The following is a 23,746-nucleotide window of genomic DNA, read 5'->3' on the forward strand; positions in this document are numbered from 1 at the left end:
CAACAAGTCCATACAGAACCATCTAATATATAAAGCTGACCGTGTGTGTGTGTGTGTGTGTGTTCACAATGCACAGCCACAGTAATTAAGCAATCAACATTCACTTGAGTCTCATGAATGTCACACAGCTCTATGAAAATGAATGATGACAACATACACACAATGCAATGCAACTTATTACACCTTAACTAAAGTGACATGAAATATACAATGACATGGCTTAAATTCTTCTCTATTATCCATGCATAGAACGGGTAACTCAGCTAGTTCAAGTCAAGTCTGGGAACATGCATTGGTGCCATGTGTTGCCACATCTACCACACCAGAACCACCTTTGGTTCTGGATGGCAACCAATCTGGAAGACCTCTCCATCTCTGACTGCAGCAGCCAGATGAAGTGATTACTCCTTGGCCTTCTGCAGCCACTGGGGTCTTCATCACTCAGACACCTGTATGCTGGATCATGTACGTGATAATCATCTGAATGTCCCTCGGTCAACTGACACAAAGTCATACCAACAGTGTCCAAGGATCTTCTTAACAGACGTATTACCAAACACATCCAGTCATCATCTTAGCAGGTCACTGGTTATTTGAATCGCTGAATGGCAAAGACTTAATTTGCAGGACTCCGTGTCAAACATGTAAGGCACAGGTCCTGCACTCGGACGTCTTTTTGGATTTCCTTTTCACAAACAAGGACGCTTGTTTCTGTCAAAAGATCTGGCAACAACGTCTATCAACATGCGCTTCGAAGTTCTGGTAGCAAGCGCAACATCACTAGCTTATACGAGTCACCGCAACATCGTCCTTTATAAATGAATGCTTCTAATCTGCGACGAGAAATCATGAAGTATTCCAGACACTTTCGATGTTTCCTGTCAGGTTCCGTCTGCTGAAATAAGGAAGCTGTCTTGTTCAGGAGAATGCTAGCTTGCTAACAGCTAAGTGCGCTAGCATGCAGACGAAGCGGTCGCTTGGGTTGGATACTGCGTTGAACCTGTCAGCTGGATAAACTAGTAACTCACCGCACTGTGAAGGTAAACAATACGCCTGTCAGCAGAGAAAATCGTTAACCATTATCTCTTTATGTATCCTTCAAAAGAAAACAGTGGGAACTACCCAGCTTAACTTACCTGCATCTTTGGATGCAGCGATTTTCATTGAAACGGATAATTTTAGAGATGACCCAGGAGTGTGGCTGTAAAAATATTTTAACGATCAGTATATTTGCTGGTAATTGTTTTTGTATTGTTTGACATTGATCAATCAATCTGCATGATCCAGCAGTACATCGGTGCTTGGGCGTTGACCCCAATGGCTGGAGAAGGCCACTGGGATGCCCATACTTCACTTGGCAGATATATGATGAGAGATGTGTGGATGGACCAGCTGGATGTGCATACGAGTCTGCCTGGGTGGTTGCCATCCAGGACCTAAGGCATTTCTGTGGTGTTGGGGTTGCAGCAGCAGTGCATTTTCTCAGATCTGACTTGATCAGTCATCTGAAAGATCAATGGAAATTTGTCACCACTTTTGATAAGCAAGCAACCTGTAATAATTAGTTGTTTTTTTTGTCTTCAAATAACGCAATATGGATGCTTGCTTATGTCAGCAATCACATCTGTGTCTTTGGATCCTCAGCCTTTGAGATCAAGAGATGTCTGGGACGAGCTTATGGGTTCTTTGTGTAGCCAGAGAAAAATTTGGTGATTGTGGTATCTTTGCAGGAGAATAAATGCCCAAGTCTTTGGGATTCTAGTGCTACCTGTGTTACTGTATGGTTGCAAGACTTGGACACTATGTTGTGTTTCTCTGTAGATGATCCAGCATATAGGTGTGTGATTGTTGAGGACCCCAGTGGCTGGAGAAACCTAAGGGGATGCTCACATTTCACCTAGCTGTGGCAGATTGCCATTCAGAAATCAAGTGGATTTCTTGGTGTTGTGGATGTGGCAAAGCGCTACATGCAAAGTGGATGCTCCCAAACTTGACCTGACTACTGAAATTATGTGTTTTTTTTAAGGGTGCAGACTCCTCGTGCTGGAAGGCAATCCACTCACTGTCCAGGTTAATTGATTTTAAAGCGTGACAGACCATCCACAAACAGACATTGCTGTGTGCACGCATATATAGTACCTAACGTAGCTCAGGTCTGCCCTTAGAAAAAATGTGACTGGTTTTATCCCAGTAGCTAGAGCGACACTCGCCCATGCAGTCTGCAGTATTGTTTGTCTGAGGGCACAGACCCCCCCCCCCCCCCCAAAAAAGATTTAAAACCTTCAAACACAGGAATCTGACAGTTGTAAAACCGATGTCCTCGTCAGTGTTCTCCATTCCACAATCAGTTTTTATGCAAATGTGTGTTCCCATTAACTGTACAAGGTCTGTCCAAAAAGTAACAGACCTTTTTTTTTTTCTTCAAAAACTATATGGATTTGAATCACGTGTGATTGCATGAGCCAAGCTTGAACCTTCGTGCGCATGCGTGAGTTTTTCCACGCCTGTCGGTTGCGTCATTCGCCTGTGGGCAGGCTTTGAGTGAGCACTGGTCCACCCATCCCATCGGATTTCTTTTGTCTGAGAACTTGCTGAGAGACTGCCGTTTTGCTCCATGAAATTTTTTTTCAGAAACTGTTAGAGACAGGCAGTTGGAAACCATTCGATAGATTCAGTTGGATATCGGTGAAGATTCTGTCGGTGTCACACGGATTATGGACTGTTAAAACCTTTTTAAAGACGGCCCACAGCGGCGGAGGGCGCGTGGCGCACCGAGCGGCTATCGACAGACTGGATCGACCAGATCATTTCTAAACTGAACGCTGTCTTGATCCGGGACATCATGTGACTACCACAGAAATGGCAAGAGAGCTGGACATAGCACTTTTGCGGCACATTCCACTGTTACAGGAGATTTTGTAATGAAAGACGTGCGGAAGATTTCGTGCGTCGGCATGAAGCAGCTCAAGACGCACAGCAAAAAAACACCTCCGTCTTGGAAGTCTCACAGGACATGTTGGGGCATGTCCAGCTGTTACACAATTTCTCGGATACTCACTCGACTGAAAGCCATCAAAAGCCGTCTGAATCTTCTGAATGGTTTCCAACACAGAGGTTTTTTTGTTTTGCTGCGCGTCCTGAGCTGCTTCGTGCCGACGTGCGAAATCGTCCGCACGTCTTTCATTACAAAATCTCCTGTAACAGTGGAATGTGCCGCAAAAGTGCTATGTCCAGCTCTCTTGCCATTTCTGTGGTAGTCACATGATGTCCCGGCTAAACACAGCGTTCAGTTTAGAAATGATCTGGTCGTTCCAGCCTGTCGATGGCCGCTCGGTCACGCCGCACGCCCTCCGTCGCTGTGGGCCGTCTTTAAAAAGGTTTTAACAGTCCATAATCTGTGTGACGCCGACAGAATCTTCACCGATATCCAACTGAATCTATCGAATGGTTTCCAACTGCCTGTCTCTAACAGTTTCTGAAAAAAAATTCATGGAGCAAAGCGGCAGTCTGTCAGCAAGTTCTCAGACAAAAGAAATCCGACGGGAGGGGTGGACCAGTGCTCACTCAAAGCCTGCCCACAGGTGAATGACGCAACCAACAGGCGTGGAAAACTCACGCATGCGCACGAAGGTTCAAGCTTGGCTGATGTAATCACACGTGATTCAAATCCATATAGTTTTTGAAAAAAATAAAAAGGTACATACTTTTTGGACAGACCTCGTACTTTCAGTTCGCTACTTCGAATTGTGTAGTTTTGTATTTACGTTCTGTAGCACATACGACACAAGCGTAATATCTGAAAGTGAGAGGACCATCTTAGCCTCCTATTGTTCACAACTGTACTTGAAATATCATGCTACAATTCCAAGGCTTTACTGTCCACCTCAAAATAATACATTTACTTTAATAACATTGCTCACTAACAGATCTGAAATTAAGGATTGATGTATTTGTATTAATAATGTTTGAAACAAGGTAACCCATGGTCAAGCATTCCCTTAGAGGTTAATTGTTGTGTGTGTGTTTCCTCAAATTAAGGACTCTTAATTTAGGGAATTAAAGGACTATTTTTTAAATACCTTGTCCTGGGTCTATCTGCTGGCAGGAGATGATATTTGTGAAATGAAAATATCCACAATACACGATGTGGAATTCCAATGAACCCTCCCCCTGCTGGTAGTCCTGCTATATGAGTTTGGTTCATTCTTTTAAATACAACTGAGAGAACCATAACAGCATTTTGTTTTTGTCACACAGGTAGAGGAAATAGTGGCACCATGTCCCTGGGTCCCAATGAGCCCCTTAAGCCCAGCTGCAGCAGTAACAGCATCACTGAGCTGCTGGGCGCCCTGTGTGACTGCAGCCTGTCTGGGCTTTCATGGAAGCGCCGAGCTATGGGAGGAGTTTCACGAGAAGCTTTCCGCAGAGTTCTCAAAAAGCGTGCATATGGTGCGCTGCTGTCAAAGCTGTTCCAAGATGGTACCAAAGGATCTGTTTCAGGACCAAGTGCCACAGCAAAAACACCACCCAGAAACAAAGTTCTGATGATTTCTTTTGATTTACGGGTGGCAGGTTGCCAGGAGGAAGCAGAGAGGTTGGAGGAGCACTTGGGGAGGCTGCCTGAGGGAGTGTCCTCTGGCCTGTTGGAAATAGACTCTGTCCTTGAGCTCCTGGTGCAGCTAGCTGGTTCGGCACTTCCACCCCCAACTTCATTCAGCAGGGACTACATGAGGCGAGAGAGGCCTGTGCTACGAAGGCCACAACCCTGGGGCTACCAGAGCAAGGAGCTGCAGAGACTCGAGGCCCGGGCGTGGGGTTTAGTGTGTAGGGAGGAATGGGGATCTCTTGACAATCTGTGTGGGATTCAAAGGTTAATGGATGCTCCTCCAGGCACAGGACTTCTTGCACTGAGGTCTAATCTAGACGTGGAGGAAAAGTTTGAGAAGGAGACTAGGTTGTCTCTGTTTGGAGCGCTACAACACACTCGTACCTCAGAGCTAGACGTAAGGCTGGATCTGCCTCCTGTTCCCAGTAATGTTGATGTAACTGGATTAGCTATCAGGGTAGGTGACTATGGTTTTTTTTTATGTAGTCTTGTATCTTGGCCAATATAGATGGGTTTGAATATTTCATTTCCATATCGGCATGTCGTCCAAGTAAGTTTTAACATCTGATGTGGTTCATGTTTTTACATGTATGTTTTTGTTTAATTGTGTGGTCAATGTTTGTGTTACTTGTTGTATGTGGAGGTCCCTTCCTTTTTAGACCAGTCTGAGGACGAGGGCTTCCAATCAGCTTCCAACTTGACGCCAGATTCTCAGTCAGAGCCGAGCCCCACTCCAGAGGTTGATATCTGGGAGGCCCTTCGGACGTTTGAGCCTGGCAGACGTCGATGTTGGGAGTCTGTTGGCTGGTTAGTGATATGACTCCCTTCCTCAGTATATTGTATGTTTTGAAGTATTATTGTTGACCTTTTTATGAAAAGCATGCCAAATGAGATGTAATTAACTGAATGCAACAAAGACTAATATTGGTATTTGGACAGTGATGCTAGTTTCTTTTTGTGATTTATTTATTTAGTTTGCTTGGTGCACAGCCTCAGAACCTTTGAAAATGATGAAGAGGTGGTGTAAATTCATTATTTCTGGTTTTATTTGAGGGCATTTGTCATGGTGCTTTTGACTAGAGGGCACTAGATCTATCAGCTCAGAGATACTATTTAAAAAAACTTAGAGACGATTTAATGAATAGTTACTCGTGTAACCACTGACCTACCTCTCTTACTTGACTGATCACTTTATGATTGTGTGCTGTACATGTTAGGTTTGTGTGTAAAACAGGAACCTGCTGTAAAACAGTGTTACTGAGTCAGGCCTGGGGTAATGTGCAATTGTGCTTTTTAACCTTTTCCTGTATAAATAAATGAAATGAAATGAAATGACTGCAGATAGGCTATATTAACATGTGGGGCTAGCCCATAGCCTAATGAGGATGGTCTCACATTCTTGTCTTTTTTTTTTTTGTCCATGACTTCAAAATTAAGGGAGTCAGGCCTAATTAATTAATTTTATTTTTTAATTATAGCTAAAACTGGTATGTAATCAGAATTCTTATGATTGCCTACTGTTTTGCATCTGAGCACATATTATTATGACTGATTGCTGAATCCACCCAATTACATACAATTCCATTATACACTTGTTTTGCATACGCGCCAGCGTGTGTGCAAAATGCTACTTCCGCATTTTTCTCACACTTTAGCAAAAAGCTTAAATGTTTCTGTTAAAATCTCAAAAATGTTTTCTGTTGTTAAATGAGGCTGCAATGTTTTAGAGTGAATATACTTCATATCAGGTCAGAGAGAGAAAGAGAGTTCCAAGGCTGTACAAAGAGAGAGAGAATAAAATGTAATGAAAATGTAAATTGTCAAATTAACACAACATGACGTCCCGCCCCAAACCATATTTACACATGTACAAACTTGCTTGTGAAAGTTTTCCAGCAAAAAGCCCTGAAAGAGGACTGTATACTAACTAGGGTGGTCCATAAAAATGGTCAAAAAATTTTTTTCAAAAAACTTCAAGTCTCACCCTCTAAATTTGTTGTACCTAACATAAAAACACATCATGTACAATTTCATAAAACTCTAATAATTTTTACTGGTAGCACACAGCCCTTAAAGATTTTGCTCACAATAACTTTGTCATATAGTATGGTCATTTCCAGATATTTCCAAATTATTTCTGTCAGTTTAATATTGATATGTCAGGACAGAAATTATGGCAATACATTGGAAAATCAAATCTTTTCATATCCCATAAAATAGTTAACACTAAAACATGAATTGTGAGATGCAGTTCTTCTCGTACATGTATCATGCTCCTACAATACCTACATACTGGGGTAGTGAAGATTTTGTAACAATCAAACATTGCATTTTCATTTTATTGATGAAATACTGTTTCATTATTGATAAATTTAAATAAGTCTATGCTTTATATATTTCCACATATATTTTGATCTAGCTCCAAACAATAATATTCTTTATGCCTTGCAGTACTTAATATTCAAAAATGTATGAATCAGCACAAGAACCAATTATACAGCTGTGTAACATAAGAGAACATCCTTTACATGATAATGATATTTAAGTTGCTTGCATCATGACCAAGACTTGCTGCTGTTTCAGTCAGAATATAGGTGGCGCTTCTGTCTGTTGTTTTGGTCCTATCCAATGCTGCTGCAAGTCCTGGTGTTACAACAGCTTTAATTTTACTGGCTTTTTGTGGCACTGGCTTAACAAATTCTTCATCTGGACTTTCTGTGTTCTCTTCACTCTGGCTGGAGACAGTGTCAGGTAGTGAGACATTAGCTGGTCCAGGCTCCTCCAGTTTGTCTTTGTATTTTGCTTCTGCAGCTTTCCTTTTTTCTGCTCTTTGTTCTTTGGCAGTTTGTATTTTATCTATGCCTGTCATGCATCCTCTACCTTTCTCTCGCTGAGCAAGTAGGAACTGTCTGTCATCTTCAAACTTTATCATTGTTAGGACATCCTGACGTGCCATGTCAGACAAGTCCTCCAAAGATTCACAAAGCACTGTTTCATCTTTCTTCTGCTTGTCTGTATTGCGATTCTTGGTCTTTTTCCGTGTTTTCCTTTTTCCGAACACCTTTTCTAACTTTGTGATCAGATGCTGCTTTGCCCTCAGTGGGATTCTAGCTCTCTCCCAAAAAGGAATTGCCATGTCTATAGAGGTCACAGCAGCATCATGGACAGTTTTCTTCAAATCAGTGTGTTTGAAGAAAAATACCTTGAGTATTTGCCCATTTGAGGGCAATTTGTTTCCCTGTATTTCAGTCGGTGGAACCAATAAGGTATACAAATGTTCTACTTCTAGTAGCTGACATGTTTTACTGAAGTTTCCAGTTAATGGTTAAGCATGTTAAGTCAGCAAGTGTCTCTCTTTACATTTATCTCATGTTAGATTCACCATCACCAAAGATCTGAAAGAAAAAAAGCTGTGAATTGAAGCAAAATTTTCAGCTTGTAGCCTAAAATAACATTTTTGAAAGTATGTTGTTTGTGAGAAATATTTAAACCCAGGTATAGTTTTAAATTGAATATAAAATTATACTTTAGTTACACTCAGGTGGTTAACTTCTATCCTCCTTTATAAGTAATGTGATTAGATACTGGATAATGGCTAACCTATTGCACGGGCACTCGGGCAGCGATAATTGATATATTTACAACCTTCAGGTATGATGTGCTACCTCTAAATATTAATGTATGACAAAAATATTTGGCAGGCTTTCTTTTTTCCCAAAGCATCATAAAATGAAGGGGTGAGAGTAATGAATTTCCAACTTTTATTTTTTTGAACCACCCTACTGTATACAGAGCTCTCTGCAGCTGTCAGCACCTCATTATACAACCCCAGTTCCAATGAAGTTGGGATGTTGTGTAAAATGTAAATAAAACAAAATACAATGATTTGCAAATCCTCTTCAACCTATATTCAATTGAATACACCACAAAGACAAGATGTTTAATGTTCAAACTGATAAACATTGTTTTTGTGCAGATATTTGCTCATTTTGAAATGGATGCCTGCAACATGTTTTAAAAAAGCTAATTGTTGAAGCTTTGTAGGTGGAATTCTTTCCCATTCTTGCTTGATGTACGACTTCAGTTGTTCAGCAGTCCGGGGTGTCCGTTGTCATATTTTGCACTTCATAATGCGCCACACATTTTCAATAGGCGACAGGTCTGGACTGCAGACAGGCCAGTCTAGTACCCGCACTCTTTTACTACAAAGCCATGCTGTTGTAACACGTGCAGAATGTGGCTTTGCATTGTCTTGCTGAAATAAACAGGGATGTCCCTAAAAAAGACGATTCTTGGATGGCAGCATGTGTTGCTCCAAAACCTGGATGTACCTTTCAGCATTGTTGGTGCCATCACAGATGTGTAAGTTGCCCATGCCACGGGCAACTATCACACCCCCATACCATCACAGATGCTGGCTTTTGAACTTTGTGCTGGTAACAATCTGGATGGTCTTTTTCCTCTTTTGTCCGGAGAACACGACGTCCATGATTTCCAAAAACAATTTGAAATGTGGACTCATCAGACCACAGCACACTTTTCCACTTTGTCTCTGTCCATTTCAAATGAACTCTGGTCCAGAGAAGGTGGCGGCATTTCTGGATGTTGATGTATGGCTTTCGCTTTGCATGGTAGAGTTTTAACTTGCACTTGTAGATGTAGCAATGAATTATGTTAACTGACAATGGTTTTCTGAAGTGTTCCTGAGCCCACACAGTAAGATCCTTTACACAGTGATGTTGGTTTTTAATGCAGTGGCACCTGAGGGATTGAAGGTCACATGTGTATTCAATTGAAGAGGATTTGCAAATCATTGTATTCTGTTTCTATTTACATTTTTCACAACGCCCCAACTTCATTGGAATTTGGGTTGTACAACCATGGCCAAAAGCAGAGGAAGCTCTCCTTTTGGAAGAATACGAGCAACGTAGGGGTGCTCTTCAGCGTTCCATCAAGTGGTGGTACATCATAGCCACCATTTTTTTTAGGTAAGACACTTAAGTTTTGTTAACTAAAATAAGATTAGCCTCCTCTTTTTCAGGTTAAAAACTTTGGTCAAGTAATGTGAAACTTTAGCTGACTATGCGCTTAGTGCAACGACTACGTCAAAAAAATTAGTCAACTGAGTGAGTTTATTCGACTTAATATGATTAGACTGCTTTATGAGACTGGGCCCAGGTGCATGCTTCTCTCTTTAGAGTCAGATGTGACATGAGTGAGTTTGAAAAGATGTCATTGTTGTTGAGGCACTTGGCAGAATAAATGTATCCTGAATTGTTGCTCTCCTCATTCAGATCAGCCATTATCTGAAACAAAACTTTAAAACCCTTTCTGTGGTACAGACGCCCAGAAACACCTTCCAGGAGGAAAGCTTGTCTCAGTCATCATTCAAGAGGGAAGTCCAACTTTGAAAGTACAAATGGCTTACCATAAAATTCAAGATTGTATACAGTGTGCAATTTACACTCCTTTGTAAGTCAGCAGCCAGTTGATGGCATCTTCATCAGCTTGATGCAGTCCACCATCATATTTTATAATGGGACAGCTGTTTGTGATGTGCCCAGTTGTCTGTAAATCTCCACATAGGCATAGATTACTGTTTGTCAGACCTCATCTTTTTTGTACTACACCACAGTGGTCCTGTCCTGTCTTAAAATGGTTCAAAAGGGACCACAGGCGTTGGGGCAGGTCAAAACCAGGTTGTTGGACTACTGGGTCAGCTACTAGAGCACTGTTGACCACATTTGCCAAGTTCTAGGCTTGCCGCCATCGACTGGTGATATCGAAAGATGGGTGTGTGGTCCATAGTGGTTTGCGTGATCGTAGGCGCAGTCTTGGGTGGTTGACAACATCATTGTGGAGTGCCCAGGATGTGTTGCTGATTGCCTTCTCAGCCTCAATTCAAGATTAAGGTTCACTCACAAAGCACAGATGGAGATAAAATATAGTTTAAATTAATGCACACCACACTTAATTCATTTGAATTTACCACTGAAGTCCACATGTGCAGCAGATGGCTGCAGCTCTTTTTCTCTCTTGGTTGCACTCAGTCATACTCTCTCACTTTGACTGTCTCACCACATGCTCCTCTTCAATCACTCTCACTTATACTTATTTGTTCACTGTTACATGGGATCAATGTCCTTACTTCCTTAGCTGTTCTTCCACTCCAGGGGAGTCTGGCCACTCTGCTCCCGTTGGACTGCAGGTCGTAGTGGGTTTGGATGTCTTCATGACTGTGAGGAATCTGCAGTGTGTCTGACATGTGTCTCCTGCACTCTGCTCCCCCATAACCCTTAACAGAAGACATGCTTTCATGCTGACCTCGTTGCACTTGCAGACAGTCTGTCAACTGTTCCCAGACAGGGCTGACCATGCACCCTGTCACAATGAGTCTCAAAAAGAATGACCAGGGAGGTTTTGCCCTAAATGATCTAAAAAAGCCTGTACAGTTTTCAGAAAATGTATCATTGATCACAACGCAACAGTTATCATACCATAGTAAGTCCGTTCGGCTTGTCCCTTGTTTTCACTCAGGGTTGCCACAGCTGATCTGAGGTGGATGTGCATGTTGATTTTGCACAACTTTTACGCTGGGTGCCCTTCCCAATGCAACTCCATATTAGAGTATGGGCAGGGGTGGGTTCACATCGGGAACATTCCACACTTGAAACAACCACACTGAACCGCATGGCCACCAACCTCTGCAGTGAAACCCCTTTTACACATGCACTCCAGTGGAATTTTGTGCCTGCCTATAGTTTTCATGTCAGTCCTGCTCTTTGACCGCACGAAACATCTTTTTCTCAAATTAGCCCACCGGGGAAACGAGAGTCTCTGTACCTAACAGAAGGTGGCAGACAGGCCTTTGACCAACTCTATCGACTGTGGGAGGGGGAGCTGAGGGTAGTTTGCACCAGCACGCCTTCTCCACTTTTCCCGCTACCCCTGGACTCACAAACCCAGCTGGTAATGGATCTTCTCAATGTACTGATTGGAGTGGCATCCACTACGTTCTCGCTCAACCAGGTATGTTCTATTGTTTTCATTTCATCACTCTAAAACATTGAAGTTGATCTTTAATTTTTGGTGTTTGACACAAAAAGTGAAGAGAAGAAATGTAAAAAATTACCTCAGTAAAGCAAAAAAGCAAGTTTACATACTCAAACAAGCATTCAACTGAAATATTTTTTTAAAATTACAGCATGAAAATACATTCACTGGCCGCTTCATAAGCTGTATCAGTCCCGTTAAAGCAGCCATACATTCAGCCTTTCATGTAGTAAAACCTCAGTGCAGTTAGGCGTGTAGACATGGTCAAAAGGGTGTGGTGAAGTTCAAACCAAGTATCACACTGGGGAAGAAAACTCACTGAAGTGACTTTAAACATGACATGGTGATTGGTGCCACACTGGATGGCTTGATATTTGCAGAAACTGCTGATTGCATGAACATCCCTAGGATGTTAGCGATTATTCTGTGGGTGAAAATGACTTGTTGATGGCAGAGGTCAGGGAAGAATTGCAAAACTGGTTTGAGCTGATCCACTGGCTCCCGCGTTGATTTTAAACTTCTCTTAATTGTTTTTAAAGCCCTTAATGGCCTGGCCCCTGTGTACCTCTGAGATTTGGCTTCGCTACACCACAACCAGAGCCTTGAGATCTTCTGAACAACTGTTGTTGGAGGAGCCAAAAACTAGATTAAAGACTAGAGGTAACACGGCCTTTGTGGTGGCTGCCCCAAGGCTTTGGAACAGTTCCGCCTTCTATATTAGATCGTCCCTGACCCTAAAAACCCACTTCTCCCTGGCGTTTCATAACCGAGCAAATGCTTCTCTATGTTTTATTGTTTTATTGACTGCTGTAATTTTATTGTTATTTTTAATTAATTAATTAATTAATTTACTTATTGAGCGTTATCTGGTGCCCACTTTTGTACAGCACTTTGGTCAACTACTGTTGTTTTAAATGTGCTCAAGAAATAAAGTTTGAGTTGAGTAGTTGAGTTGATAGAAAGGCAACAGTAACTCAAATATGCACTCGTTATAATTTAAGTATGTAATGATTTGATGAAAAAGCCATATTGTGATTATTGTGGGAAATATTTTGATATGGTAAATGTATAGTGTTAATTCAATTTCCCTAGTTGTCAAAGCTTAATGAGCAAACGCAAATGGACACATATTTTAACAATTTAAAGTATGAAACAAATGGGTATGACTGTTATTAGCAGTTTTCACCTTTCATGTCAAGAATTTTACAGGATTTTTAATTTTCCAGGTCTTTGAATTGAGGGTGGGTGTCTTTTTACGCATCCGAGGTATACTTAACTCCCTACCACCCGCCTCATTTTGGCTTGTCAGTATCTCACAAATAAAAAGTGAAATTTCCCATTGATGGGATATACAGGCTTAGAAGGGGTTAAAGCATTTTGGGGATATTTCTGTTCTATATGTTACATGCCAAACAACTGTTTGAAGCTGAAATAATGTTTAAAGCAGGTAACAGTGTTTATAATAGTGTTAAATGTAACATTATAATCTTTACAAAGCTGGAGTCTGCTGCTTATTTGATTTTAATTTGTCATTGATCTGTAATGCTTTGATATGCTTCCCAGAATTTGCAGTTTGATGTCAGGCCTAGTGTATGTGTGTCAGGAGCTTCCCCAGAGAGTGTGTCTCGCCTCTTAGGGGAACTGGCCCAGTATGGCACCTATTACTTGAGGTTGAGCCACTTTTCTCTGCAGTCTGCTCGCAAGAAGGGCTTAGTTTTTCAGGTATGTTTGTGTAATTGTCGTTAATACAACCTACATTATACATTTTCCAGTACCTGGTCAGCATTGTGCTGCATGAGATATATATGTATATTAGTATATATGTTATGGGTGTCACTTAAGCAGAAGTCACGGTTCGGATCATATGACATCACGGTTCGGTACAGTAGCTTTCATCTGTGAGGAGCACAGAGCTGCTCTCAGACACTGAGACAGTAAACATTTTTTTTTTTTCATTAAACGTTTATGATTTTGATTACATCTCTTGCATTCACCGTGGGATGTATTTGCTTCTCTGTCTGGGAGGCGGGGTCAGCCTTCTCTGTGTGTGAGGCGATCAGAGGGAACAACGAATCAGCCATTTGAACCAAGGGCCAGCATTATTCCACCAAGAAACTTTGGAAGCAGAAATGGAATTGTTGAATTTAGCTTTTGTTTTCTTAAATATGAACCTAAAAGTGAAAGTGTACCCATATGCATTTGTGTTGAATCACTGTCCCCATATGAGTTCAGTCCGCTGCAACACCATCAATGACAAAAGTTGACATTTTATATGAATTAGTGTAAAATTTCAGAGATGAGATGGCCGCCAAATAGTGACACTCTGTACAATGATTTCATATCTGTACAGTATGAGGTTTTATGAGATGCAGTTATTTGTGCAAAAATCATACAAACTTAAAACAGGCAAAATATTGAAGGTGGTTTGATTCGGAGCATCTTGCAACATAAAAATGAACAAACCAAAAAAAAAAAAAAAAAACACTTAATGTGCTGTACAGTAAATTCATGTGGCGCAAATAACAAGAGATGTAATCCAGTTTCTAAACAATGAAAGAAAGGTTATACGGTGTCTCACGGTGCTGAAGTGTGTGATGGAGCTCTCTGCTGCTCACAGATTAAAGCTGATGCATTGATCGTTACGAAAATCTCTTCTGAATCTGGGCCCACACTTTGTGTTGGAGGGGACAAAATTTGTAACGAAGAGAAGTCACGTTTTGCAACATGCACAACATGATTGTAACATTTGTATCTAAATTATATAGGTCAGGCATTTTGTAAGGTAACTAAAAAGGAATACATTTGGTGTGGTTTTATATTTTTTATGTTTTTTTTTTTGGCGTCTTGTATTGGAAGGGACATTTTTAAAGAGTAGGTGACGCCAAAAACTGTACAAATAATCACTACAAATGATGAAATGTTGATATTTAAAAAATCCTGAATAATAAAAGTCAGTAAGTGTGCAGGTGACTCGCACTCAAGATGAGCATTTACACAGAACCCCAAAAGAGCGATTTTGCAGACGTTAATGGATGAACACAAAGTTAAAATTTGGATCACGGTATCAAAATGACTGTAAGCCACGGAAGAAATAAAGCCAACAAGAAGAAGCACAGAGGCGGCTGTCCAGGAACGCACAACACGAGCGTGTAAAACAGTGATTTTTTTTTTTTTTTTTTTAGACATTAACAGATGAACACAAAGTTAAAAGTTGGACCACGGTGTCAAAATGACTGTAAGCCGTGGAACAAATAAAGCCAGCGAGAAGAAGCACAGAGGCAACTGTCTAGGAACTCGTGGTTTGGTTCTAAGTGTCTGGTTATAGATGTGTTTTGTGTTGGTTTTTTTTTTGGGGGGGGGGGGGGGATGTGAGCCACACAGTTGTGGGTGTATATAATTAGGTAAAGGCTATTCACCCAACGTAGGGCAGATAAGTCATATATTGAACATTACATGCCCAACTGCTGGGCAGATAAATATAACTTATTCGCCCAACCATGATTGTGTATTTGACACGTTTTGTGCATCTAAACTACGTTATTTTACACCACTTTTTTAAGGCTCTATTGCGGCGTGAAAAGCGGCGTATGTTTGACACGTTTAACTTACTGCGAAATAAACACCACAATGGATGAAAGCAGACAAACTTCATAAGCATTTTGAACGGAAGCCTGTTAACAACAACAAAACAGTTTTTATGAACAAAATGCTGCTTGTTGCCTGTAAGATGGTGTTAGTTTGACACAGTTCCCAGGGTGTGATGAGCCAAACCGAACCGCTTTAGATCACAGCCCCTCCACGGGCTGCAAACCCTCCCGCAGCCGGAGAGAAACTATCTGCCTTTTTTCCCCGCATTGAAACCGGAAGTGAACTTACAAGCTCGCTCATTGGTCGGTTGTGGTTGGGCGTATATGCTCGCGTATTTACTTTATTGAACCAATGGTTGGGCGTATAGCCACTCCAATGTAATTCAAGTGACCACCTCATTGTGGTGTCTTTTTTTGATCGCTGAGATCTGGGTGAACAAGTAGGACTGCTGCATTTAATGACTCTAACACAGGTGAACAGCAGCCTGGGACACGGATGTGCACACTGGCTGGACTGTACAGGAGTGTCTTTTTTTGGGGCTGCGTTTAAAAAATGTGACAGCATCTTGAATGAATGCTGTGAATTGAAAACCCACACTTTATAGGGACCAAGTGTGGGAGGGCTAGAGGTTTAGACCAAACCCATGCCTAAACGTGCATCAACGTCACATTACATGGTGCTACATAGATCATATGTGGCTTGACGTAGATCATATGCGGCGACACAAGCCATTCGGGGCTGTGCGGGGCTCAAATGACAGGTCGGTCGTGGCTCACTAGAGTCTGTTGTGAGCGGAGCCTTGTCTTCCTCCACGGGGCCGCTTTGCGCCGTAAGCTGAAAGACGGCAGCACCTCATTCATTAATGTAAGCATGATTCTGTCAGCACGTGAAGAAATTATCCCATGATCAGGGCTGTGAAAACTCAGCTAAGTTAAACGTAGCATGTGGGCATCACAAATTTTTAGAGCTCTAAAGTTTTCAAAAGAAAAATTGTACAGCATGTCTGTGTCATGGACCGACGTCGGACAGAGAGAAGATGGCGAGAAAGACTGTTTGCTTGAAAAAGTCTGATAAGGACAAGAATCCGTGGAATTGTCGCTGGCTTCATCAACACACCTGAAAGATAAAAGAAACGGGAAAAGTGAACTGTGCCATCAGGAAACACGGTAAGAGTTTTTCTCTTTCTGGAAAATAAACATTGTGCTGTTCAAACATGATTTTAGACAAGATGATGTGACTTTTTCATTAATCTAGACTTTCTTTCATTGGAAAAAAGAATGTGGCTTTGAATTGATTTACATGAATTTACACAAGAATATAAATGAGTTTTTATTAATGTAGACTTTTTTCATGGGAAAAAGACACTATGGCTTTGAGTGGATTTACAGGAATTTACACAAGAATATGTGCCTTTTTTACTATAATGTATGTTATTGATGCTTTACCATGATTTTCAAAATATTCTATGGGCTTTAGCTGTGGTTTTTGAAATGCTCTAACGGTCTTTTCAGTCTTCATGAATTTCATATAGTTTAATTGTTCTGAGTTAATGCATAATTTGATTTACAATTAAAAGGAAAATCATTCCAGGTCCTACTTCCACGTCATATTCTGTTATTTCAACATGATCATTGACGGTTCAAATGAAAGGTTGAATACAGGATCATTTAAATATGCACTAATTTTGAGATTTTTTTGTTCCAAGAGATGCTGAAAATGTATCATTAGATAAAAAATTAGTTTGGTTTCTGGGATCACACGGGGCCCGAGACCTTGGCTCCTGGGGGCCTATGCCCCCCAGACCCCCTGCAAATTTTCCTCAGATTTCACAATTTTCATTTCACGGCCCGGCATGATCCACAAAAGAAAAAAAAATGACAACAATGACGATACTCAGTTTTGCCTCCGTGTGGAGTGGAGTAGCCGCACAACACTGTGCATGTGCGCTCGTCAATATAAGTGTTCCATCTGCCAATCAAATGGTTCTGCCTGCCAGAATGAACCATTCTGACATGTATAATACCGTGCAGCGCCGACCCCAACCACTCGGTGGAAAGGGGGCTGTCAGTAGCCTGTAAAAATTCATAAATTAATGGGACTATTAAGATAATGGATTTCGTGCTGATGTCACTTGCTCTTTCTTGTCCAATGTTGGGACTCGCCCAGAAGTTCCTGGTTTTTAGTGGCGCACAGTTCAAAATCCAAATATTTATCTCTTCAGTAAATGTGCACCAGGAAAGGATCAATTTCAAACTGTTTAATTTTAGTCTTAAATACTAAAAAGAACATTGCATATTGTGTCACCTACACTTTAAACAAAACTTCCAAGTTTCCAATGTGTGATTAAAAAGTATATTTGTTGAAAAAAATATCTCCACCAGTGTTGAATAAATGGATGAGATAGTATTGGTAGCTGTCGAAGTAGGTTTATATATAATATAGCCCTTCCTTTTTTATACTTTATTAATAGTACAATTTGAAATATACACTTTTTGACACACAAAGGTACCCACAAAACAAGCATATTTCCAGCGATAATGTTTTAACAAATCATGGTAGAGCTTAGGGATGATTGGCATGATTATTCACCATGTGGATCTGATGTACAAAAAACTAATATAATACTGAAACAAATTAAACACTCGAGTCACAGTTTCACTATTAATGCCTATTTTTCACTGTGTACCCTTTAATGTGAACGTGTCCATATATAATTTTATCCTCACAGTTCCCCACATCATTAGTTAACGGAATAAGAAAATAATTATGTATTTCTTTCAGGCTTTTACAGGTGGTCTACGGAAGTATCTTCATTACTATAGAGCCTGCGTTCTCAGCACTCCCCCAAACCTCAGCCTCTTGACTGTTGGGTTCCTCTTTCGCAAAGTAGGCCGACAACTTAGGTGAGGTCACAATGGTTGTTTTATTTGATTGGCAGCAGTTCAATTTCTCGCTGTTGAACTACATAACTCAGATGCGAATATAGTTATGCTCTCAGAGAGGACTGTACGTTAAGCTAAAAATGTTATAGCTCAGTATTTTCCAACTGCACATATTCCATTGTATAATACAATGTGATGAAGGATGTCTACTTTATTTTCTTATGAAGTTATTTAAAAATATTAATTCCAAATTTCAGTTTTTCTTCACTTTCACATTTTCATTGGGTCAGCACTTTATGTACACCAAGTTAACTGCCTCTTTATGCACCATGAAATTCCAGAAAATTATGGAATTTCTTTTAAAATATTTTGCATGACTAATTGGCATAATTCATGTTTAAATTGGAATTGGAAACCTGTGGCTGTACTTATGGTCTTACATGTAGAACCAGTTCTTTCTTGCTTTTAAGTGTAGAGAATACAGATGGGGCTTCTGGAATACAATTCTGGATCTTCACAAGTACAGTTGTGTTCAAAATAATAGCAATATGTAAGTAAAGTGCAAAATCCTTAAAATGTATTTCCATACACGCAAATGCATTGGGAACACTACACATTCTATTCCATACCAAAACATGAAGAAAAATTGATCAAATTTGTTATTACTTTACAGAAAGTGAAGAAAAGGGGATATTAGGTTGTTCAGTAAATAAATAAATAACAATATCAGTGTCTGCTTTTTTCTTTCTGTGAAAAAATTTAAGGACGAAGATAGAAAATGTTGTCCATGCTGGTTGCTGTGTATTTCTGTCTGACAATCGGAGTAAAATGGGTCCTTCCAGACATTGTTCAGAAGAACAGTGTACTTTGATTAAAAAAATTGATTGGAGAAGGGAAAACATATCAAGAAGTGCAGAAAATGATAGGCTGCTCAGCTAAAATGATTTCAAATGCTTTAAAATGGCAACAAAACCAGAAAGACATGGAAGAAAATGGAAACCGCCATTCACATGGATTGAAGAATAGCCAGAGTGGCAAAGACTCAGGAAAAGATCAACTGCAGGGTGATCAAAGAAGATCTAAAGTTACTGATGTGTACTGTTACAATTAGAAGATGTCTATATGAAGACAAGCTCAGGACAAGAAGCCCCACAAAGTCCCATTGTTGATAAAATGATGTGCTGAAGAGGTCATGATTTGCTAAACAACACATTGACTGGCCGAAAGAGAAATTGCGCAACATTTTGTGCACTGATGAAAGCAAGATTATTCTTTTTGGGTCTAGGGGCGGCGGACAGTTTGTCAGACGACCCCCAAAAACTGAATTCAAGCCACAGTACACTGTGAAGACAGTGAAGCATAGTGGAGCAAGCATCATGATGTGGGGATGTTTCTCATACTATGGTGTTGGGCCTATTTTTTGCATACCAGGCATCATGAATCAGTTTGAAAACATCAAAATACTTGAAGAGGTCATCTTGCCTTCTGCCGAAGAGGAAATGGGTGTGTCAACAAGACAGTGACCCCAACACACCAGCAACTGAGTGGCATCTTGGTTCCAGACCAACAAGATTAATGTTATGGAGTGGCCAGCCCAATCCCAGGACCTTATTCCAATAGAAAACCTGTGGGGTGACATCAAAAAATGCTGTTTCTGAGACAAAACCAAGAAATGTTGAGGAATTGTGGAATGTAGTCCAATCATCCTGGGCTGGAATTCTTGTTCACAGGTGCCAGAAGTTGGTCAGCTCCATGCAACACAGATATGAAGCAACTATCCAAAATGGTGGTTGTATAACTAAATATTAGTTCAGTGATTCATAGGAGTACTCCATCTTCAAGCATTTTTCAGTTTATGCAGTAAATATTTGAGTTTGCAAAGAAAAATGCAGACACTGCTATAGTTTCAACAGCATAATATTTCTTTTTCTTCACTTTCTGTAAAATAACAGATTTGATACATTTTTCTTCATGTTTTGCTTTGGAATAGAATGTACATTGTTCCCAATGCATTTGTATGTGTGTGGAAATAAGAGCTGTTTTATGGATTTTGAGCTTTACTCACTTTTTTTAAACACACTGCTATTATTTTGAACACAACTGTATTGTTCCTGCTTTCGAGTCATCTCAAAAAAGATTCATGATACCATGAGCAACTGTACAGTCTAATACAGACATAAGGCATTTGGGATAGTACAGAGTTTACATCATTGAGGAAGGCAACTCACTGACACATCACTGAGCAGAGGCAGTGCCGCTGAGAAGCTCAGCAGCCCATGTACAAGCAGACATCTGCTTTCTTCAGTCCAGTGAAAAATCATGATCGGGCTTCTACAGCTGCCAAATATGTTCCTGCGTGCACTGCAGCTAATGGATTTAGCTTCCTCGTATTATGGAAGCATTTTACCAAAAATCCAATGGAGTCATTCAGTAGAAAGAAAAGTATTTGATAAAAATGTATGGTAAATAGAACTAAAACTGCATGATGTCACTCATACAGTGGTACAAATAATGAATGTCACATGACGTTCAATCCACTGTTCAAATGGTAAGGCTCTATTTAGGTGTCATATAACATCCACTGTGTTGTCCATCGTGTTTATTTGTCCATCTTGCCTATTTTTGGAATTTAAAACTTATGTTCAGTAATAGTGCACACTGTATTGTACACGTGTGACTGAGTTTCTGTCTTGTTAAAGTTGCCCCCAGGGAAATGTGCTTTAAAAAGTAATTTCTCCATACAGAAAGAAAGATGTGACTTATACTCAGGAAAATATGGTAATTTATTGAATTCTGGAATATTGCATGCTTTTAAAAGTGTAATTCATCTTAGTGAATGTAAACTGGTGACCCACTGAAAATCTGACATGTAGTGAATAAAAACTAAAACAAATCTAACTTTTAACAATATGGAAATAAAGTAGAGATTTTAACTGACTTCACATGAATTGTTTGATAAAATGGAATATGTGCAGTAGGGGACAGTTGAGTTTGAAAGATTTTTAGCCAAGTTCTGTGTGTGTGTCTAAACATGTTCACAACTATAAATATAATCGGATCAGAACTACTCTGTATTGTCTGAAGGTACTTGTCAGAACTCTGCTGTGTGGATGGGTCTTTGGGTGCTGGCCAAGCTACCTTCCCTGTGGTGAGTTGGCTTTTATGTCTAAACTGCAGTATGTCAGCCATCAGGATTGTGTTTAGACTGTCACATGGCATGTCAGCTCAATGTTACCTGGTTATTCTCAGGGTGTACAGCTTCTGTCCTACCTCTACAATGAAGCCCAGAATAACTGCAGCAATGAGAACTATCCAGTCCTACTGTCATTGCTGAAGAGCAGCTGTGAACCTTATACACGGTCAGTCAGTGCCTTTGTGTTAGAAGTTAAAAATGTCAGAACCTAAGAATGAAGTCTGCATCTGAAACCCCCACAGTACCAGTAAAAGTTGAGAGTTCATGCAACAAAAGTGAAAATTTAAATAGGGGTGCATGAATTGATGACAGTCATGTTGCAATTATTGTAATTGTGATTGGTCTTGTCATGTTGCAGTCAGGTCCATATATCTTTAGACAGTGTCAGTTTTTTTCTATTTTGTAGTTTTTGCCTCTGTGTACCACCACAGTGGAGCTGAAATGAAACCATCAAAATGTTCTTGTGGTGTAGACTTTCAGCTTTACTTGAAAGGATTTTAATAAATAAATAAATTTGAACCATTTATACATTAGTCACTTGTTTTAATTTTATTGTATTTGAAATTTATTTGACCAGGTAAAATCAGTTGAGGACCAGGTCTCTTTTTCAATGAAAACTTGATCAAGTGATGTCAGCAAAAAGGATGAAACACAGTCCTTCTCTCTATAATTGGACAAAATAAGTAACAAATTTTCACTTTTGTCTTGTTCCTGGGTTAAAACCATAATTTCCCATTCCTTCACAACCAATCAAAAGAGAAAAGAGTGGTCTTGACCTCCAAATGTTGGTTTTGTGGTCAGGACATTGAAATTGCAAATTAACCAGTTTTCACATTCACTGAGTGGTCACTACTAATTTCTGGAAAAGTTAAGTCCATTTGTCTGAGTTGTGGTCATCATATTTTCTTTTTGTGATCATGTCAGAAGGGTTTAAACATAATTTCAAACATAATACAATGTTGACAAAGCAATTATATTCATGAAAACCTTCCTCATTTGTACAAATTGAGCAAGAACTTTCAAGAACAGGAGAGTAATTTACTGAGGTTTGAAGAATCTCCTTTGCTCATGAATATTTCACTCTTTAATCAAAGAAAATTAAACAACCTAAACAACAGAGGGGAAAGAGAGCAAGGAAGTTTGCTATTCCAAGAATATGGCGTGAACCCACTGACCACTCAAACAACTGCTACGTCTGCATGGTGGATCCTTCCAAATGCCGAAGTGGGAAGAATGCACCTGCTATTTCTTATCCTGACATTCCATCTTCCATTGCACCAGTGCCACATAGTGCTGAGCTTCCTGTACCTTCACCTTCAGAAAGAAAACAACCATCAGAGGAAGAAAGCACTGAATCAGAGGATGGGGAGAACAGTGAAGTGGACTGTGGCATTACAGATACAGTTTGTGAGAGGAATCCTTACTTCCCAAGTCAAGGAGATCTGAATGACCTCATCAGAGATCTTGCTTTGACAAAGTCAAATGCTGAGCTTTTGATCTCAAGGCTGAAGGAGTGGGACTTGTTGGATGAAAGTGTGCAAGTAACAAGCCAAAGAAAACATCACCAACTTTTCTCTAGCTTCTTTGCTAAGGAAGAGAATTTGTACTGTTGTGACATTTCAAGAGTGTTCAATGCAATTGGAATTGCATGTAATCCAAATGAGTGGAGACTCTTCATTGATAGCTCATCCAGAAGCCTGAAGCCTGTGCTACTGCACAGTGGGAACAAGTATCCATTACTTCCTTTGCCTCATTCAGTGCATCTAAAGGAGGATTACAACAGTGTCAAATATCTGCTGGAAGCTTTGAACTATGATGAGTATGGATGGGAGGTCATTGGGGACTTCAAAATGGTGGCATTTTTGATGGGACTCCAGGGAGGTTTCACCAAGTTTCCCTGTTTTCTCTGCCTTTGGGAGAGTAGAGACAGGGCGGCACATTATCACCGGAAGCAAAGGCCTAAAAGGACTGAATTCTAAGTTGGAAGCTGTAACATTAAACATGAGCCATTGGTGGATCCTCACAAGGTTTTGTTCCCTCCTCTGCACATCAAACTGGGTCTTATGAAACAATTTATCACAGCGCTTGATAAAGAGTCTGCAGCATTCAAGTATCTTCAAGACTTTTTCCCAAAGCTGTCAGAGGCAAAAGTGAAAGCTCATTGGACCACAAGTCAAGAAAATCATAGAGTGCCCTGAATTTCCAAAGAAACTGACAGCAAAGGAACAGGAGGCATGGAAAAGTTTTGTTGACGTTGTCCAAAGGCTGACAATTATTGTGGAACTGGTTGAGACTTTAGTGAGAAACTATGGCCAAATGGGCTGTAGGATGTCACTGAAGGTCCACATTCTGGATGCTCACTTTGACAACTTCAAGGACAACATGGGGGCACACTCAGAAGAACATGGGGAGCGCTTCCACCAA

General features: G+C 40.3%; 1 protein-coding gene and 1 long non-coding RNA gene across 4 annotated transcripts in view; one reads left to right on the forward strand and one right to left on the reverse strand.

The window, feature by feature from the left end:
- Positions 1 to 92: 92 nt before the first annotated feature.
- On the reverse strand, positions 93 to 22,342 carry LOC117515497. Its single transcript, XR_004562171.1, has 3 exons — positions 21,999 to 22,342; positions 12,406 to 12,407; positions 93 to 103 (listed from the first exon to the last, which is right to left on the reverse strand). It is a non-coding gene; the product is annotated as an uncharacterized LOC117515497 (long non-coding RNA).
- tubgcp6 (tubulin, gamma complex associated protein 6) overlaps positions 749 to 23,746 on the forward strand; it is a 94,234-nt gene continuing 71,236 nt past the window's right edge. For all 3 annotated transcript variants that reach the window (XM_034176074.1, XM_034176076.1, XM_034176075.1), the window contains exons 1-8: positions 749 to 1,040; positions 4,258 to 5,063; positions 5,250 to 5,413; positions 11,422 to 11,635; positions 13,223 to 13,381; positions 18,029 to 18,150; positions 21,214 to 21,277; positions 21,379 to 21,488. In XM_034176074.1, coding sequence (XP_034031965.1) covers positions 4,278 to 5,063; positions 5,250 to 5,413; positions 11,422 to 11,635; positions 13,223 to 13,381; positions 18,029 to 18,150; positions 21,214 to 21,277; positions 21,379 to 21,488 — 1,619 coding nt within the window. In that variant the 5' untranslated portion in view covers positions 749 to 1,040; positions 4,258 to 4,277. The remainder of the gene's footprint in view (positions 1,041 to 4,257; positions 5,064 to 5,249; positions 5,414 to 11,421; positions 11,636 to 13,222; positions 13,382 to 18,028; positions 18,151 to 21,213; positions 21,278 to 21,378; positions 21,489 to 23,746) is intronic.

The sequence above is a fragment of the Thalassophryne amazonica genome, chromosome 8 (assembly GCF_902500255.1).
Source record: "Thalassophryne amazonica chromosome 8, fThaAma1.1, whole genome shotgun sequence".
Classification (NCBI taxonomy): domain Eukaryota; kingdom Metazoa; phylum Chordata; class Actinopteri; order Batrachoidiformes; family Batrachoididae; genus Thalassophryne; species Thalassophryne amazonica.